This window comes from Capricornis sumatraensis, chromosome 8, assembly GCF_032405125.1.
Source record: "Capricornis sumatraensis isolate serow.1 chromosome 8, serow.2, whole genome shotgun sequence".
Taxonomy (NCBI): Eukaryota; Metazoa; Chordata; class Mammalia; order Artiodactyla; family Bovidae; genus Capricornis; species Capricornis sumatraensis.
In genome coordinates, this window is record NC_091076.1 from 63,187,113 (window position 1) to 63,207,443 (window position 20,331).

Genomic DNA, 20,331 nt, shown 5'->3' on the forward strand with positions numbered 1-20,331 from the left:
AGTCTCACAAAAGGTCATGCTTTTTAACATTGATATCAGATAAATATTAGTTAAGCTACCATTTTACTACATTAATGCTTCATTTGCTGATTTGACAATATTTTTCACCTCTAAATAGGATAATTTGCCTGATTTCAGGAAAAATTGCTGTAAAAACACTTAAAGTATGGGGTTCCATGTTAAAGAATACTAAATTTGTCACAGCAAGGTTGAAAATCAGTACTTTCATCGTCATGTTTACATAAATCACACCATTAAAAAAAATAATAATTCTTGTGAACAAGCTCAATAACAAATTGAGCAATGTAAAAAAGAACAAAGAAAATAAAAACCATATCCTACTCCTTAAGAAGTAATTACTATTAACATTTCAGTGTACGTCTTCCCAAACATTCCTCTGTGCCTATTCATATACAAATTAGTATAAATAATTTTATGAAATTGAATCATATTATGCTTGCTGTCTTATAATCTTTTCAATCTAAGATAGGTGTTATTGGTATCTTTCTAAGTTAATAACTCATAATTTATTAACCAATCACCATGGATGGGCAACTAGTTTGCATCTAGATTTTCATTGTTTAAAACGATTTTCTGGTCAATATTCTCTTCTCCAATGTGTGATGATCTCTTTCAGATAAATTCCTGTAAATGGAATTGCATTTATTGTTATCAAGTTGTAGTTCAATTAGTTCATAGACAAGAATAATTAAAATGTAAATAAATATGTATGTATGTTTGATTATGCATGAATGTATAAGAATTTGTTGATCTGTAATTTGCTCATAAAATCACTTATCTTGAAAAGTAAGCTACACATTTAAAAGTTATTTCATTATCAGTTCAGATTCTGCCAAAAGTATGTTTTCTGTGTAGCCTGATAACTACAGGTACAGAATTATTGATCTTTCCCCAAATCACAGGTAAACTGAAGTCCTAAGAAAATTTGACTGTTGGCTTTGTAGCTCTCAGTGACTCTCTAGAAGAAATGGAGAGACTTTTGTTTTTCTCCATTGGTCTTACTGTTGGGGAGAGCTCCTTTTACTGCTTATTATTTAAATAGTAATTGATAAAGCTTCCAAGTGGAGCTTTTGTAGTGTACGATAGCATATCAGAACATGCAGAATACTTTAAAGAAATTGTCCTAATGGTTTGGTTTGTATCATTGTTTTTATCTGGCTCTTTACTGCCCCCTCTTGATATTAAAAAATGCTCTGTTGCAGAATACATTGATTTCTAAAGCAAAAGAAAATGAAAGCCCAATTACTTGAGGTTGTTAAAGATTCTGTAAGATTTTATGTTTTAGAGAGTTTGAGGACTTCCCTGGTGGCCCAGTGGTGGAGAATCCACCTGCCAATGCAGAGGACGTGGGTTCAATCCCTGTCCTGATAAATATACCCCACATGCCACTGATGAACTATAATCCATGTGCCACACTGCTGAGCCTGTGTTGTGGAGCCCGTGAGGGCTGTTTCAACCATGTGACTTTCGGTTTACTACATCCAGTTTAGTTGTTACAAAAAAATATATGAACAGTCCAGTTAAAGAAAACATAGATAGTAAATTTTAACATGGAAACATTTTTGTTCTCACTACTAATACAAGAAATAAAATTTAAAGTACATTTAAAATATTCTTTATATGTATTAAAAAAATTAAAGTCATGTCCAGTGATAAGGTTTTGTGAAAGTAATATATTCATACATCTCTGGGAATATTGTAAATTGCTGCATTTTGGGTGGCCATATAACTTATGGAGTTAATGACATGAATGCGTATGTGCTCAGTGACTTTAATCTTGTCCGACTTTTGTGACCCTATGGACTATCCCTCCAGGCTGCCCTGTCCTTGGGACTCCCCAGGCAAGACTGATGAATAATCCTGTACTCTTACTTGTGACTCCATTCCTAAGAATTTGTCCTCTAAAAGAACATCATTTTTCTGTATGAGATATATAAAAGTGGAAAGAGTTATTGTGTGAGAGTACTAGAATTGTAGGTAATATTTAAAATTTTCCCCTTAATATTGATATTACTTGCTTTTAAATGAAGGGGCAGAAAATATCTACCAGGAATCCTTATCCTGCAAAATGGACTTAGATGCAGGAGCCTGAGGGCCTGTAAACCCATGTCATATAAACTGGCAACTTTCTGTCCTATAGGCAGTGAACCTTTTGAACATTTTATTTTGGAAGTAAATATCAGAAATCAGTTTAAAATGGCAGGTTTTATTTCTTTTATAGTGATCACTTCATATATTTTAAAACAACAGGTGATTAAAAATAGCAAGACAGAAATCCCAGAACTGGAATTGTTTCCTCGCTATCTTCTCTTCCTGAGACAGCAGCCTGCCACTCGGACACAGCAGTCTAACGTCTGGGTGAATATGGGTATGATGAGCCTGAGAGTGTTTCCTCAGCATTTACCAAGAGGTAACTTAAGAATGCAGCAAGAATACTGTGCATTTCCTTGAAAATAATAAAAATGAAAACCAGTTTGCTCCAAGTCTGGTGCCACTATACTAATACACATTTTCATCTGTTTTCATACAGAATCAGAAAATCTCTTATGGGCCTTAGATCTACGGTCATGCGCAAGACTAGCTGGGGTAGAGGCAGAGTCCCAGCAGCAAACTGAAAAGGGTTGTTTCCTTTTCTGGCTTGCAAACATACAAAGATAATAAGCAGAAATGAATTTTACATACTTGGTTTCTTTGAGAACAAGCCATTGTAAATTATGTGCTTGACCTCAGTTAGAGTCTGCCAGCCAGTGACTGTTCTTTTCAACTCCACTCAGATTTCTAAGAAGTAATTTCTTAGGCAATATCCTCTTCTTGTGTGTGTGTGTTGAGTTTTTTGTTTTGGGGGGGTTTTGTAACAGAACATGATATATTTCTCATGCTAGGCCCAAGGAGCCTTTATAACAGATAATACAAAGGAAAAGATCTGGTTTTGAAAATGAAAGTGACACATTTTCTTCAAAAACATCAAGCCTATCAAAATGATATATAAATAGGTTTCCATTTTAATGTCATAGATGCAAAAAGTTCCCTTTCGATTTCTCTCTGAGGTTAAATTTTACCGATGGGCCAGGCTTGCTCTGTGCTTTTGAGTTACAAATATTTCTTCAGCAAAAATAATGAGTTCATCCATTTACACAAAATCTTGGACTGTGTTAACAATGCCATAATGTTATTATAATCACTGTAACTTATTATGCAAAAACCACCTATGAACCCAAACCAACCCTGTAAATATCATTCCTCCTTTGAAATTTAGTAGGATTAGTTTTATTTCGTCATTAAAGATTATATTCAGATAATATATGGAAATTCTTACATGTACTGTTTGGATCACTCTAGTGGCTTAGACAGTAAAGCGTCTATCTGCAATGCAGAAGACTCAGGTTCGATCCCTGGGTTGGGAAGATCCCCTGGAGAAGGAAATGGCAGCCCACTCCAGTATTCTTGCCTGGAAGATCCCATGGATCTCAGAGCCTTGTAGGCTGCCGTCCATGGGGTCGCAAAGAGTCAGACATGACTGAGCGACTTCACTTTCACTATACCAAAGCAGTGCCCTCAAACTTTGTCTTTAGGTAACACATTATAATCAAAAAACAGTGAAATAAGAATATCTCTGAAACACTGTTGATTTAATTTTCCATTGAATAATATCAATAGTATTTGCCTTTCTTTCATGGCACCCATAGTACGTATATTTTTCAATTCTCTTTGAAAGATAACAGAGGCAAGATGTGTTGTTGCGCTTTTAGTAAGTATTTTTTATAACTCTTGTGCTGATCCTAGATTTTTGCTGCTTCTGTAAATTCCACTAGATTTTTTGGTGCTATTCAAAAGTATGAAATTACGTATAATAAGTGGCCGCCTGCTTAATGAGCTATGCTACAAAAACTGTCTAGAATTCAAATAAATTTCTTATATGGCTTAGGACAATAGAAATTGACTTGGACACTAGCAAATGCTTCTGAATCCTACAACTGTATAGTCATTATGCTCCAAATTTGTTCTTAATTTGAAATTTTATTTCTTACTAATTAGTTACGAAATCAATCATTAATCATTTTGAAGTTTATAAAAATATGCTTTCTTGCTGTAATCTTATAACTAATCCTCTGATGTGTATTTAGAGAAATTTGCCCTTTTGTTTTCTTCTAGGATTATCCTTTGCTTGCTGATAGTAAATGATTTGCTTTGCTAGCGTTTAAAAGTTAATCATAGTTGGGTTTTGTTCTCCATACATAGTTTTCATCTTTCTTTCTAATTTATCACAGCCGTTTACTGGGCTCTTTTATTCCTTTTCGGCTTCCCTAGTTGCTCAGACAGTAAAGAATCCACCTGAAATGCAGGAAACCTGGGCTCAGTCCCTGGGTTGAGATCCCCTGGAGGAGGGCATGGCAGCCCATTCCAGTATTCTTGTCTGGAGAATCCCCATGGACAAAGGAGCCTGGCAGGGCTATAGTCCACGGGGTCACAGAGTCGGACACGACTGAGTGATTAAGCACACAATTTATTCGTTTTGAAGTGACAGGTCTCCAAACCTTACTGCAGTTATCGATGACTTAATGGTAGCCTTTTTAACAGACAAAGCTACAGAAGTCATTGTTAAATGATTTTTCAGCCTATTTTAGGTGAGTTAATTCTTGGAAGCTCTGAAAAAGTAGATGATGCCAGTGCTTTTCTCCTCTGTTTAGTAAGTAAAGACTCAAAGCACATTTAATGGGAGGAAAAAAAGCTAAGTCACCATTGAATGGGTGGAAAATTACCTGGTGTATAATTGTACCCTTAATAGATTATATTGATACATTGAGTGTATTTTTGTTTTGGGTTGCTCAGTGAACTAAATATAACCTCTTTTAGGCAGAGATGATCATTTTAAGCTAAAGCTTTTGTCTAGATTTTTGGCTGAATAGTTATCCAGGGTTTAGCAGATAGTTTTAGCAACCTGTTTTTGATTTCCATAATCTCTTGTCATTTTATCCCCCTTTTCTTTTGAAATATATGGTTACTTACTGAGTAGACAGGCCTTATGGTTCTCCCTAGTACCTTTCAATAGGGCAGTTTCTTTTTTGTCATGGGATGTTTCTTGGCTTACTTTAAAACTCTGTTGGCCATGTAGTATATGTGCCTACTTACAATTCTAAGTCAAAGTTTCTTGAGTAATTGTGCCACAGTGGACCAGGTAATTGGGCCACTTAATGAGAGTGAGGGATTAGCAATTCAAAGATAGTTTATTTTAAGAAAGTAGATCAGGTGAATCCAATTATCCTTCTGTGGCGTTCAAATCCAGTCCCATTTCCCAGTGTAAGACTCTTCCCCATTCTTTAACACTGAGTTTTGATTTTGCTATTGAGTATGACCCAGCTGAGGGCCAGTAAATCAGTGCTCATTATTTGCCACTCTTCTTGGATTCCAGATAGTGCCAATTATTTGTGTGTCTGATTTTGTTATTCTTCCTTTCAAAGTTAAGACTTACTCTAAGACGCTTAGGTCTCCTATCTTCATTTTAAAGCTTCTTAAAATTTCTTAATTTATAAAATTATTAAATCTGTAATTCTTATTTCTCATTATTATTTCCTAAAATAGTATGGTCCCCATTACTAAAAGTGGTGCTTTCTCTTTTTTTAACATCTGCCTTTTTCCTTACTGTGATTACTATGACCATAGGAAATGTCCCTTCTCCGAATGCACCATTAAAGAGGGTCTTAGCCTATACAGGCTGTTTTAGTCGAATGCAGACCATCAAGGAAATTCATGAATATCTATCTCAGAGGCTGCGCATCAAAGAGGAAGATATGCGCCTGTGGCTATACAACAGTGAGGTAAGAGGCATGTCAGTCAAGGAAAGTCCTCCTTGTTAGATCCATGTTTCATTAATTGTTCATGGACAGTACAATCTTATAAAATTATTATTATAAAGTAACAATAAATATATCTTTTTAACAAATAGTTTATTTTGGATTTGTCTTAAAGTAAGGTATGCACATATTAAAAAAAAATTTAAACAATACAAAAGTTTGTGGTGAAAATTCTTCCCATCCTCTGACCTCTGTCTTCCATTCTCCTTAGAGGCAGTGCTTTTAATTATTTATGTATTCTTCCTAACACATGCAATATGTTTTCATTTTACTCTGAAATTGGATGGTAAGTAGTTGTAACCAGCTCTTTATCTCCTAGTTCCTTCTTTCTTACATCCTTTTTTGGTCACCATTGAGAACTGAGAAGCAGTGTAGTGAAGAAAGTTGAGAGCACAGCTCCTGGCACCTCACTGCCAAGGATTAAGTCCTGACTGTCTCTCACCTGTTAGTTAACTAACCAAGGACAAGTCCCTTAACTCTCTGTCACAGTTTTTCCATGAGTAAATGGGAAAATAATAGTATTTCCCTTAGGATAGTTGTAAGAATTAGATGAGTTAATTTTCTGAGCACTTTAGACAGGGTGAGTGTCAACAAAATGTATAATTCTTTTGTATGGCATTTGGTTTTACATTTTCATTTCCTAGTTAGTGATCAAGGTCCATCTTGATCTGAGTTAACATTTTGATCTGAGTAAACATTTACTCAGTTTAGTATATACTTACTATATATTAATCAAGACTTCTTTTCTGTAAGCGGTTTAGAAAATCTAAACCTCAGTGAATTTTGGTTTGTGTGATCAGTCTTTCCTGGTCTCCCCAAAATGAGATATAATTTTTTTAGAAACATAAAATATGTGTTTGCAGAGTATAGATTGTCTCTCCCTCATCTTGCCACCAAAATTATAAGTACTTTTGAATAACTGTAATATGCTAAATGTCTGTACATGAGTTATGTACTTTCAAGGAATTTTTTAAATTGTCATTCACTTTTATTTCAGCATTTGTTTCAAAGTTAGTAATTAAATTAACAAAACATTTCCTCCTCCATATACAGAATTACCTCACTCTCCTGGATGATGAGGATCACAGATTGGAATATTTGAAAATCCAGGATGAGCAGCACCTGGTAATTGAAGGTACAAGATGGACGCATACATCTGTATTAGATTTTTAGGGGAAGAAAGAAAGGTTTAATTACTCACTGATAATCTCCTTCATGGGGCTTCCCAGATGGTGCAGTGGTAAAGAATCCACCTGCCAAGGCAGGAGACACAGGTTCAATCCCTGGGTCGGGAAGATGCCCTGGAGCGGGAAATGGCAACCTGCTCCTACTTTGTTCTTGCCTGGAAAATTCCATGATGTTGCAAAGAGTCGAAGATGACTGAGCGACTGAGCATGGCAAACCTACTTTATAGTTTTTTCCAACTGGTATTTGATCACTGTATTCTTCATAGTAAAGAAAACCCATTAAACCTTTATGTAATCCTTTTGTAATGGAATACTATTTAGATTGTTTCAAGAGGAAAAACATATCTACATTCATTATCTGGCAAGGGTGGAAACAGTTGTAAAAACAAGTGAATTCAGTTATAAGTTTACAGTTTATTAAAATTTTCAAGCTGCCTCCTTGAGTTTGAATGAGGAGATTAACATTCTTGCATTGTTAGTGATGCAGGCTTTTCATTAGTCCTCAACACTGATCAAGAAAGCTTAGCTCAAGTAAGCATACATTTACACACTGGCATGTACAAATCACTGAAAATTTAGTGTGTCTTTTCTCAAGATTCATGAAACGTTCCTAGCTGCCTTTGTATTAAAATGAATACTCTGGCAGCTTCACAATTTAAGAAAGAATTGTAAAAAAGAAAGAAGAAAGAATTGTGATAGTTCCAGTGTTTTAGGCTTAAGAATTTTAACTCCTTCTATTGAAGGTTTAGTATAATTTTACTTCAGGTATGCAATTGAGGAATTAGTTTACTAATTAATTCTAATCACTGACTATAAAGCCCCCTATCTAAAGAATTGGAATGGTTTCAGAGCCAATTACCAAAAAAATTTTTTTTCAGTTTCTGGTTTAGAAATAAGTTTTTGTTTTTAAACAGAACACTTGAGTGGGTGTGATTTGATTGGATAAGAGATTAACACATTATTATCTTTCTAGTTCGCAACAAAGATATGAGTTGGCCTGAAGAAATGTCCTTTATAGCAAACAGTAGTAAAATAGACAGACACAAGGGTAAGTTTCCACTGTATTTATTTTTAAACAGATGATCTTAAAATTATTATTTTGTTTTCTTCTTTCAACTGTTCAAGTGTTAACAAATTGTAGCTTTCCAGCTCAATAGTGATTAGGCCCCCTCTTATTTTTCTTTTTCCTGAAGCATCACATTTCTTTCTAACCTTGCAATTAAATTATTTATTCATTTTAAAAGATAACAATTCTAGGAGAGAATTGTTTGAACTCTAAAAAACCGTCAGAGCAATTGAAGAGAATCATTGCTACTTCCAGAGGACAGATGAGCATAGATCCAGTAGATTATCATGACTGCCGGTGAGGCTCCATGAAAAACTCCTACTTTAACAGTTCAAGACCCAACAGAAAATTATTATCTCCATTTAACCGATTAGAAAAATTATAAAAATCATTGCATTGAATACAAATAACTGTTTGGTCTATGACATCTTGCTGCAGCTAGGCTTCTGTTCTCATATTGTTTGTTCCAGTTCCGACAGAAAAGGGGGCCACAGGTCTGAGTAACCTGGGAAATACATGCTTCATGAATTCAAGCATCCAGTGTGTTAGTAACACGCAGCCACTGACACAGTATTTTATCTCAGGGAGACATCTTTATGAACTCAACAGGTAATCTTCCTTGAGTCATTGGCTCTTAACTTTCGTAATTTTGATATGAACCCAATATTACCTAAATCTGTTCTTTATTCACCCTGAGGGAGAAAATTCTTCATGCCCTGTTAAGCATGAAGTAAGCTTCCCTAGTGGCTCAGTGGTAAGGAATCCGCCTGCCAATGCAGGAGACGTGGGTTCAATCCCTGGGTCAGGAAGATCCCCTGGAAAAGGAAATGGCAACCCACTCCTGTATTCTTGCCTGAGAATTTCATGGCAGAGGAGCCTGGTGCGCTACAATCCATAGGGTTGCAAAGAGTCAGACATGACTGAAGCAACTAAAGGACAAGGACCAAATGTTGCTTCTCTTGTTTTGAAAATGTATTTTGATGTGAGAAAACAGATACTAGGCATTTCTGTGTTCACATGATTGCGATTTATAAGAATCACTAAACAATACATTTTCCTCTCAAAACTTGTAGGACAAATCCCATTGGTATGAAGGGGCATATGGCTAAATGCTATGGGGATTTAGTACAGGAGCTTTGGAGTGGAACTCAGAAGAATGTTGCCCCATTAAAGCTTCGGGTAAGCATGTTAAAATAATATAAAGGTGTTAAGTCTTAAGCAACTGTTTAATTTTCTTTGTTTTTTATATTTATCTTTTAATTTTAGCTTAATGTTTTTGGGTCTTTCATAGACATAAACTTTTACTTGTTCAAATATAAGCAAAATACTCTTATAGACATAGTAGATAGATAAAGTTCAGAAGTACAGTCTAAATTTGGAAATTTCATTCATTTTACTAACTTATCAGGTATTTTACTTGTATATGTATACAAGTAAATATAGTGTGTCTGTGTGTGTGTGTGTGTATATATATATATAGTAAACTTTTCTTTTTTTGACCTTCACTATTATCAGTATTCTAACTGCAAGGTAGCCCTGAGTCTAATTAATGATACTCAGTACATTTCCCTGGTGGTCCAGTGGTTTATCAGACTCCTTGCTTCCGATGCAAGGGGCCTGGGTTTGATCCCTGGTCAAGGAACTAGATCCCACATGTCGCAATGAAGATTGGTCTGTGTGCTCTAGCTAAGACTTGGTGAAGCCAAATAAATAAATAATTTTTTTAAAGGCAAGGCAAAAGCTTTTTAGGTTAAAAATTACTAATTATAGTAACTAAAAATTTGGCTACTTATCACTTACCAGCCACTATCTGATTACTTTATGTGTATTAACTCATTTAATCTTCTAAATGGCTCCATAATAAAAAGCAGTGTTATGATCCCCATTTTATGGCTCAGGAAACTAAGGCTAATAGCAGTTAAGTAGCCCATCCAAGGTTGAAAGCTAGTTAGTAAGTCCTCACAATTGAATACTGGGCTATTCTGCCTCTAATAATAAAAGTTAGGATACAACAACACCAGAAAAGTTAATTGTAAAAGAAAACAGGGAATCTTCCAATGTGACCACATGCTATTTTAATATTTTCATCTTGTATCTTAAATAGCATCTATGTACCTAAAGAACTGTTTGCCTATATTGATACTAAACCAGGACATGGGACTAGCCATAATACTTTTTTTAGTGGGCTGGGGGAGCATCATTTGATATAAAGATTAGAAAAATTTCCTGATTATCCAAAATATGTTTGCTGAAATAGACTAAGTACTATATTGTTTGGGCTTCCCTGGTAGCTCAGCTGGTAAAGAATCCATGTGCAGTGCAGGGGACCCCAGTTCGATTCCGGGGTTGGAAAGATCTGCTAGAGAAGGGATAGGCTACCCACTCCAGTATTCTTGGGCTTCCTTGGTGGCTCAGCTGGTAAAGAATCCGCCTGCAGTTTGGTAGACCTGGATTCGATCCCTGGGTTGGGAAGATCCCCTGGAGAAGGGAATGGCTGCCCACTCCAGTATTCTGGCCTGGAGAATCCCGTGGACTGTATAGTTTACTTATTCTCATGTCTCTGATTGAATTATGGGTGTGGTCATTCTCAATTTTGGGGGCTAGCAAATAACGAGTTTGATTCCTTTTACATTTATAGTGGACCATAGCAAAATATGCTCCCAGGTTTAATGGGTTCCAACAACAAGACTCCCAAGAACTTCTGGCTTTTCTCTTGGATGGTCTGCATGAAGATCTCAACCGAGTCCATGAGAAGCCATATGTGGAACTAAAGGACAGTGATGGCAGACCAGACTGGGAAGTAGCTGCAGAGGTTTGTCACTTTTGAGTTTCTAATGTAAGCACAGATAAAATATTCTGGCCCCAAATAAGTTTTACGCAACTTAAATGCTGACTAAAGTGTTCTGTGATCAGAATTTTACTGTGAAAATGAAGGAATTTTATAATTCTCTGCTTATTTCTTGTTCCATAATCCTAAAACAAAGTATCCTTAATGAACATAGAAAAATGTTTCCTTTTCACATCACATATTTTGGGGAGAGGATGTAGGAATAATTATTCAGTAGAACTTTAGGAGTCCCCATAATTGCTAAAGTAATGTGTATAGTGACTAATAAGCATATTTTATGTGCCTTTAATGGACAAAGAACTCACCATTGTTACCATGGTAAAAAGAAAGAAAAGAAAGTAGGATTTTTCATCTGAATTTAGTATTTTATATATTGAGCAAAAAAGAAACACATTCTAAGGAATTTCCTGGCAGTCCAGTGGCAGAGTCCACGCGCTCATTGCAGGGGGCCCCGGTTGGATCCCTGCTTAGGGAACTAAGATCCGAGTGCTGCATGGTGTGGCCAAAAAAAACAGAATTACATTCTATTCAGTCACTGGCTTTCTTTACTTTCTCAGCAGGCAATGTAGTTAAAATTACATACCTGACTTGTAAATCTATAGACAGAAAGCTTATTTTTGAAGGAAAATTTAAGGATTATAATCTTGACATTAAATCTAATACATTTAACCATTGCCTTGAATTTTTGGAGAAAAGCTTATCTTTTGAATTTGGAGGGGATAAAAAAGTTCTCTAATCTTTTTTCTTGCTAGGCCTGGGATAATCATCTAAGGAGAAATAGATCAATTGTTGTGGATTTGTTCCATGGGCAGCTAAGGTCCCAAGTCAAATGCAAGACATGTGGGCATATAAGTGTCCGATTTGACCCTTTCAATTTTTTGTCTTTGCCACTACCAATGGACAGTTACATGCACTTAGAAATAACAGGTAGGTCACAAAGTTCTGAAACATAATTTAATTCCTTTGTCTGTTACCTTGTATTCAGTCAGCTTGAATTGGTAAGTTTAGTCATTTGTTTATAGTGAGTTCTCATAGAGATTGGTAGTCAGCATGTTATAGTTTTTTAAAAATTTTATTGGAGTATAATTGATTTACAGTGTTCTGTAATGATAACAAGTCTGGTTTCAGGCATGATTTGAGGTTTGAAAGACTTGAACATGCCTCCACTTTTGTGCTCATTGAGTTCTCTTAATTTTAAATGTGCCAGAAGTTCTCTTGAAAAATCTTGCAAAGCTACTCACACTTCTTTATCGGGTAAACATACAAAAATAATGATTTCACTTAATATTATTTTAAACACTATCTGTTGTAGTGTGTACATATAAAATAAAAATTCTAGACAAATGTTTACTAGTTGCAAGTCTCACACAGGTATGAGACTTTCAGTGAAACCTGAATTTTACTAATAAAAATCTTTTCTCTTTACTAGTTATTAAGCTGGATGGTACTACCCCTGTACGATATGGACTAAGACTGAATATGGATGAAAAGTACACAGGTTTAAAAAAACAGCTGAGCGATCTCTGTGGACTTAAATCAGAACAAATCCTTCTTGCCGAAGTACATGGTTCCAACATAAAGGTGATATTAACTATTCTCCCTGGGAAACCCTTTTTTCCTTCAAAAATCACAGTTTTCTCAATTAATTATTGTGTTAAATGACCAAGGGAGATAACTGGAAAACTGGAAAAAAAATTGTAATGCTTTTCATTCTAGAAGAAACTAAAAGAGTTGTCCACCAAACTAAAAGAGTAAAATGATGGTGATATTTTTAATGAAGAGAAACATGTAAGCCCAGAGCTACCTATATGGAGCGATCTACCTATGTCAGTACAGTCTAAATTTACCCCAAGGACCGCCACTACATCTCTTATGTGTTACTACTTTTCCTAGAATTTTTTAAGTATTTTACGTATTTATGAATGTGTGTTCTTAGTACTTATTTATAAATATATATACCTGGCTTTAAACACACTAAGAGGGTAAAAACAAAGTGATGCAAATCACTTCTTCCTCCATACCAGCTAGAGAGAGAAGCAATTCAATAAATAAGTTGCCCTAAATTGAGTTCCTGCCATTGGTATTATTTATATTCATCTTCAGGATTTTTAAACAAACTCCTGCCTCCTTAACATTTTTTTTTCATGTGAAATGCAGAGATGAGATCTTTGGGGATTTGGGGTTTAGATTTTTGAAATGAAGGGCAAAATTTAAGTCACTTATACACATCATACTTCCTTCCTATGAAAGGGGATAATGGTTCCTCCAATAAGGTTAGTTTTCATTCAGTTTATCAAACCTGCATCTTTTAGTTATTTTAGAAAATTTATTCAGACATCTTGTTTGCTTTACTGATTAAAGAATCTAAGACATTTGCTTCAAATATATCAGAGATGATTCTCCATTTTATCTGAAACATCTCCCTCCTCTCCTCTTGCTTCTTTTTCTGTAGAATTTCCCTCAGGACAACCAGAAAGTACGGCTCTCAGTGAGTGGATTTTTGTGTGCATTTGAAATTCCCATCCCTGGATCTCCAATTTCAGCTTCTAGTCCAATACAGACAGGTAAGAGAGAACTAGAGCTCTCTCATGATTTTAGCTTTGAATAATAGTCTAAGGGTTGTCATTCTTTTTCGGCTTTTGTTTAGGCTAAAAATATTAGAGAAAGAAATTTACAGCAAAAGAATTTTGGCACTGTAGGAAACCGTAGTGATCATCTTAAATTCTTCATTTTATTGATGAGGAACCTAAAATTCAGAGAACATAAGTTGGATAGGTAGTTCTTAGCTAAATCTACCACTGGAATTCAGATCTTTTAACTCTCTTATCTAATACTAACATGGCAACAGATGGTATGAGAGAAATGTGCTTTAGAAAACAGAATAGTGAATTTGACTAAAAAATAAATTTGTTTATACTCTGATATTTATATGGTCATTCATATAATTTAATATGGTCATCCAGTTAGTCTTCTTGGCCATCGTCTCTTCTTTTTATTGCTGATAATAAGATTTCCCAGCTCTCGAAGGCTTCAGAGAGAAGGGGGCTCCTCTCATTAGTGCTCAGTAGATAGTACTGATGGTGGGTTGGTGGATGATTTATTATTGCTTTTTTGTTTATATCATTTATATCACTGTCCTATAGAACTCTCTGCAATGATGAAAACTTTCTTTAATCTTTGCCATCCAATAGAGTATCCAATAGTCACAACTGTTTAGCATTTGAACTGTGGCTAGTAAAACTAAGAAAATGCATTTGTAATTTAAAAAGCAACCTCTTGGGGAGGGGGAGAAAAAAAAAGAAAAATAAATAAATAAAAATAAAAAGCAACCTCTTTCATCAGTTATAACAAATGTTTCATTCTGGTGGGGGAGAGTGCTAATGGGGGAGACTGTGCTTGTGTGGGGGCAGGGAGCAGATGGGAGTTCTCTGCAGGTGTTTTTAAAAATAAAATGTTTGTAAAATATCTGGCTAGAGACTACATGGAGAAATGAATTTTTTGAGGATAAGAAAAAGAAAAGCAGAACTATTTTCATGCCACAACATAGGACTGATAAAGATTGTTGTAAAAATTCCACTTACTCTTTCTAGCACTTACTCTTGTTTAGTCATTTAATCAAAAGTATTAGTAATAAAAGTAAATTATAAAATGAAAATCTCCCAGTTAATCTAGAATTATTTGACCTATGATTACTTCTGGTCCTATGTTAAAAGAGATTGTCAGTGGTCTGGGTCCAAGCAATGTTTGAGAAAAGAGCAAAGATAAAGAGCAAAAGACAAACTTATGATGCTGTGCTTACCTTTGAATTTGTAGATTTCTCCTCCTCCCCATCTACAAACGGAATGTTCACCCTGACCACCAACGGGGACCTGCCTCGACCAATATTCATTCCCAATGGAATGCCAAACACTGTTGTGCCATGTGGAACTGAGAAAAACTTCACAAATGGAATGGTGAATGGTCATATGCCATCTCTTCCTGACAGTTCCTTTACAGGCTACATCATTGCAGTCCACCGGAAAATGGTTAGTTTAATGTTAGGCAAATTACTTTTGGTCTTGCCAGTGCTATTTATGAAACAGCAGTTTCTGCCTTGGCAACATCTTCAGTGTGTGCACTTTCAGTGTGTTGTGTATGCTGTTCTAAGTGATTACAGCCAGGATCTAGTATCACATCTGACAGCCTACATAGGAAATGATATTCCTCACTCACATTAAGCAGCAACAAGACAGCTGGTGCATCGGAATACTGTTGTCTCTAGAAAGTTTGTGACTTCTATATGTTCATGTCAGCGTGTACATCTTCGTTACCCTATAAGTGTGGATGCCTTAGATAAAGTTTTGTTTGTTTTGGAGGGAGAAACAAGAAGATTCCTAGGCAAGACAAGTTGTTTCCTAGGACTGCTGTAGCAAATTGGCACAAACTTGGTGGCTTAAAACAACAGAAATTAATTCTTTCACAGTTCTGAAGACCGGAAGTCTGAAATCAAGGCATCAACATGGTTGTGCCCCTCCACAGGTTTTAGGAGAGAATCCTTTTTGCCTCTTGCAACTTGTAAATACCTGAAAATAAACTTTAAAAAATATATACAAGATACCTATGTAGAAAACAATAAAATAGTATTGCTAGAAATTAAGACTCAGTTTGAAGAAATAGACTATGTCCATGGGATGGCAACCCACTCAAGTAGTCTTGCCTGGAGAATCCCATGGACAGAGGAGCCTGGAGGGCTACAGTCCATAGGGTCACAAAGAGTTGGACATGCTTGAAGCAACAGAGCATGCACTCATGGATTAGAAGACTCAATATTTCAAAAATAACAATTCTCCACAAACAGATCTATAGATTCAAAACACAGTCCCAATAAAAATGCAAACTCTGTGTGTTATACTTGTGTGTGTATAACTTCATAAGCTGATTCTAATATATGGAAGCGCAAAGCACTAAAATAACCAAAGCAGTCTTGAAGAACAAAGAATGAGGAATTGAACTATCAGATATCATGATTTTATTAAACAGTGATATTTGAGACATTGTGATATTGGTATGAGAAAAGGCAAATAGACCAATGAAATAAAATAGCCCCCAAACAGGTTCACACATGTTTGGGCACTTGATTTATAACAAAGATGGCGTTACAGAGCAATAAAAGACAACTCATTTGGTAAATGGTCCTGGGATAATTGGGTATCCATATGAAACTTGACATACCTACATCTCACCACATAAAAATCAGTTGCAGGTGGACTGTAGAGTTAAATATGAAAGCAAAACAAAGGTGAATATGTTCATGGCCTTGGTTTAGGGGGGTAAACTTCTTCAGTAGGACACAGAAAGCACTAAATATAAGAGGAAAGATTGTTAAATTGGACATCATTAAAACTAAGAACTTCAGTTTCATCAGAAGACATCACTAAAAGAATTAAAGGCAAGCCATGGAGTAGAAGATGTTTGTAACTCATATTACCAACAAGAGCTCTCATACACTGCTGATGAGTGCACATTAATACAGCTACTTGGAAAACTAAGTTTTCTAACTGAAGATATATAATTCCACCATTCTATTTTGTGTTTTTTTAAATGTCCATTAGTAGCAGAAAGGGTAAGGCAGTTGAGTCGTAGTCATAGAATGTTATGCAGCATTGAGAATGAGTGAATTTATACTTATTCCCAACATAAATGAATCTCATAAAAATAATGCAAGAAAGAAGTCAGAAACAAAAAAAAAAGAAATAATATATTTATAAATAAAATGTTAGAGACAGGGAAGATGAAATTTACTGTTTATTATTCATAGGGTATAAAACAAAGAAAAGCAAAGATATAATTACCATAAAATTCAGAAAAACTGTTACCTTTAGGAGGAAGCTCGAGGAAGGCTTTGGAGTGCTGACCGAATTGCTTCTTGACCTGATCGGTGATTACACAGCTAATTACTTTGTGATAATTCTTTGAAATGTACATTTTCCCTTTGAATTAGTAACTCCCAAGTTAAAGTGATTTTTCTGACCATGTAGATGATGCTCTATGGATCATTTTCTAGACAGGGTTGTTTGAGTAAACATCCTAGAGAATTAAGGGATATATTTGTGTCTTAGAATTTTGTTTAAGTGCAGCTTAAATCTTGTTTAAGCACAGTCCCATCAGCTAAGATCATTGGGGTGATTCGTGCATTTCCCCATTTCTTTAAACAAAGCATTATCAGATTAAATATTAAGAACTCTGATGTATTTTTAAAAAATCTTTCCTACAAAACAGCTCCCTTCATCTATCATGTATGTTATATAAAGTGGTTGGTAAGTGCTTAAAGCATTATATACAGATTTTTTTGTAATTATTGGACCATAAAGTCTGCTCTAAATTTTTACCTTTTAACCAGTTCCCTGTTTCCAGTTTACTTCATAATCTAGTAGCTTCTTTGGGGAGTGCCTAAAATCTATGTGAGAGTTGGACTGTATAGAAAGCTGAGCGCTGAAGAATTGATGCTTTTGAACTGTGTTGTTGGAGAAGACTTTTGAGAGTCCCTTGGACTGCAAGGAGATCCAACCAGTCCATTCTAAAGGAGATCAGCCCTGGGATTTCTTTGGAAGGAATGATGCTGAAGCTGAAACTCCAGTACTTTGGCCACCTCATGCAAAGAGTTGACTCATTGGAAAAGACTCTGATGCTGGGAGGGATTGGGGGCAGGAGGAGAAGGGGGCAACAGAGGATGAGATGGCTGGATGGCATCACCGACTTAATGGACATGAGTTTGAGTGAACTCCGGGCGTTGGTGATGGACAGGGAGGCCTGGCGTGCTGCAATTTTGGGGTCTCAAAGAGTCGGACATGACTGAACGACTGAACTGAAAATCGATTTTACCATCTGTCCCAAGTCAACTCCCTTTCTCATTATGTGAAAGGCAATGCCATCCTTCCATGTTAAAGGCTCAAGGCTAGAGATGTTCTTAGATTTTTTCCCCCCTTTTCTTCTGAAACTCTATGTGTAGTATATCATGCCTTTTAAATTCTTCTTTCAAAATACTACTTGAATTTACCATTTTCCTTCATTTTCGTTGCCACCTTCTTTTTTCAGACACTTTGATCTCATGATTGAATTACTTTGAAAATAGTTTATTTGTCTTCTACTCCCTTCTACAAGATAGAAAAAGAAGAGGAATAAGGCAAGGTAACATAAGCAAGAATATCAGAGAATAAAGGGAGAAATAATAGTGTTGTGTTGACACAACTACTAAAGAGAAGTCAAGTTCAAAAAAGGAAAGAAAGAAGTGGCTACATGGACTAGAGACATTGGAAAGAATGAAAACTGAAAAGTTTGGCCTAGTAACCAAGTAAAGAAATAGGGCAAGAATTTAGCACAGTTAGGTCAAGTGAGATTTTTCAGATTAAAGAAGTTGTTAGGATAGAACCAAAGAAAGATTCCCGTACAGTAAAGCTGGGAGCATTATCCCATGAAGAAGCGAGCAGGTTTGGGAGGTATAGGCCACAGGGCCCTGGAAGAAGTTACCTCCGAGAGGAGGAGAATCATAGGAGTTTAGAAAGGAAATGACACTGAGGAGAGTAGAGGAAAGAGATGGTTGTTTAAATGATCTCAGTTATTTAGTAACATAAGTCATCTACTGAGAGTTGGAGTGGAAGAAGGGTATAATAAGGAGAGAAAAACTAATCAAAGTTTTGATTTTTAAAAAATAGTTCTGAACTATGTCTGCTTTCTATAGGTCTTATAATAATATAACCACCAGTACATGAAATGGGGTCTTAAAATCATGTATTTAGCTAATAATCTTAAGTGAATAACAGCAAAATAAAATACTTGGGGATCTGAAATAAGAGTCTTCCACGTAGAAAACTAGTGAGTTTATAAGTTGTTGGCTTAGCTTTTCTACTACATAAAGTTCAAATTTAAAGAATTAAATGTCCAGGTGCTCAGCAGATTTTTTGAATAATCCTGTAACTAACTCCCAGCAGCTTTTCTATTATACTAAACTTTTGTTTTAAGTCACCATTTCCAGGCTAATTCTGTGCAGTATCTCATGTGTTAAGAAGTGATAAAAATCTCCTTTAACATACTCAGACCAAACATTTCAAAAGTTTACCTTTTATTCCATCATATAATTAAAATATGATTTAAAAAACTTTTATATATGATTCAGTGTATGTGAGAAATGTTTATCAGAGCAAACTATGTAATTTGAAAATATTATATGCTGAAAACCCAAGTTTGATAGAGAGCAACTCTGAAATTGGCACCCCTTCAGTGTCTCCACTTTGAATAACAATTCTCTTCACATTTTAATAAAAGATAGTTCTGTAAATAAAGAGAAGTGTGACAGTGACTGATTTGAAAATGGTAGTGATGCCTGTTCGGGGCAGTCCTAGAAGAACAAAAGAGAGGAATCAGAGGCTTCTTCTCAGCTCACTCTTCTCTTGTTTGTACTTACAGATGAGGACAGAACTGTATTTCCTGTCATCTCAGAAGAATCGCCCCAGCCTTTTTGGAATGCCTTTGATTGTTCCATGTACTGTGCATACCCGGAAGAAAGACCTGTATGATGCAGTTTGGATTCAAGTGTCACGATTAGCCAGCCCACTCCCACCTCAGGAAGCTAGTAATCATGCTCAGGATTGGTGAGTCTCTGGGCATCTTCCTAGATCTACAGTTTCCAAATGTAGAAAAAGGAGAATTTATGTTTATTCTGGGTGATTTATAGGACTCACTACAGTTCAACCATTTATTTGTTTTGGTTTTCTGAGTAGGAGAGACGCTACACCTTCCTTTCACCACCTAGACATTCCAGAGTCCTATAACCCTTACAATCTCTTACCTAAGTCTTTCTGGCAAGTATTGTAATAAAGAAATTTTTTAGAAGAGAATTGTTGTACAGTTCTGTGCCGGAGTTTTACCTGGCTGTTTTATCTCTTTATCTTTCTTTGCATTCCTTACTTGCCATTGACCTAGTTATCACTGACATGATACTGGACAACATGGGCTATCCATAATCATTCAGTCAACGAATTAGACAGAAAGATGGGAACTGCTGTGACAGGCATAATACTCATTCTTGCCCTTACAATGGTTGCCCTTACAACCATGAGTCCTTATCACAGTTTCATTACCTTTAGCAGTCATGTAATAGCCACTACAAATTGCCAAATGATCCATAAAGTATATTGCTCTTATGTTATATTCTTTGTATTGCTTCTTACTGGGGCAAGGATGAATAGTTTTGTTTTTTTTTTTTTTTTTATAGTCGGAGAACTCATAAAGCTATCACACAGTTAAGACATTATTCTAAATATGTTATATAGCTTATAGCTTTAGATAGTTAAGACAAGGAAAAAGGGATGTCTGTCATGT

The 20,331-nt window shown here is 35.7% G+C and overlaps 1 protein-coding gene across 1 annotated transcript in view; it reads left to right on the plus strand.

Annotated features, from left to right (window-relative positions):
- The window catches only part of USP32 (ubiquitin specific peptidase 32), a 164,461-nt gene that overhangs the window by 127,603 nt on the left and 16,527 nt on the right, over positions 1-20,331 (plus strand). Inside the window, exons 18-29 of the mRNA XM_068977410.1 lie at positions 2,272-2,389; positions 5,683-5,837; positions 6,927-7,008; positions 8,034-8,108; positions 8,597-8,735; positions 9,200-9,305; positions 10,765-10,938; positions 11,727-11,901; positions 12,404-12,555; positions 13,427-13,538; positions 14,788-14,999; positions 19,417-19,601. Coding sequence (XP_068833511.1) covers positions 2,272-2,389; positions 5,683-5,837; positions 6,927-7,008; positions 8,034-8,108; positions 8,597-8,735; positions 9,200-9,305; positions 10,765-10,938; positions 11,727-11,901; positions 12,404-12,555; positions 13,427-13,538; positions 14,788-14,999; positions 19,417-19,601 — 1,685 coding nt within the window. The remainder of the gene's footprint in view (positions 1-2,271; positions 2,390-5,682; positions 5,838-6,926; positions 7,009-8,033; positions 8,109-8,596; positions 8,736-9,199; positions 9,306-10,764; positions 10,939-11,726; positions 11,902-12,403; positions 12,556-13,426; positions 13,539-14,787; positions 15,000-19,416; positions 19,602-20,331) is intronic.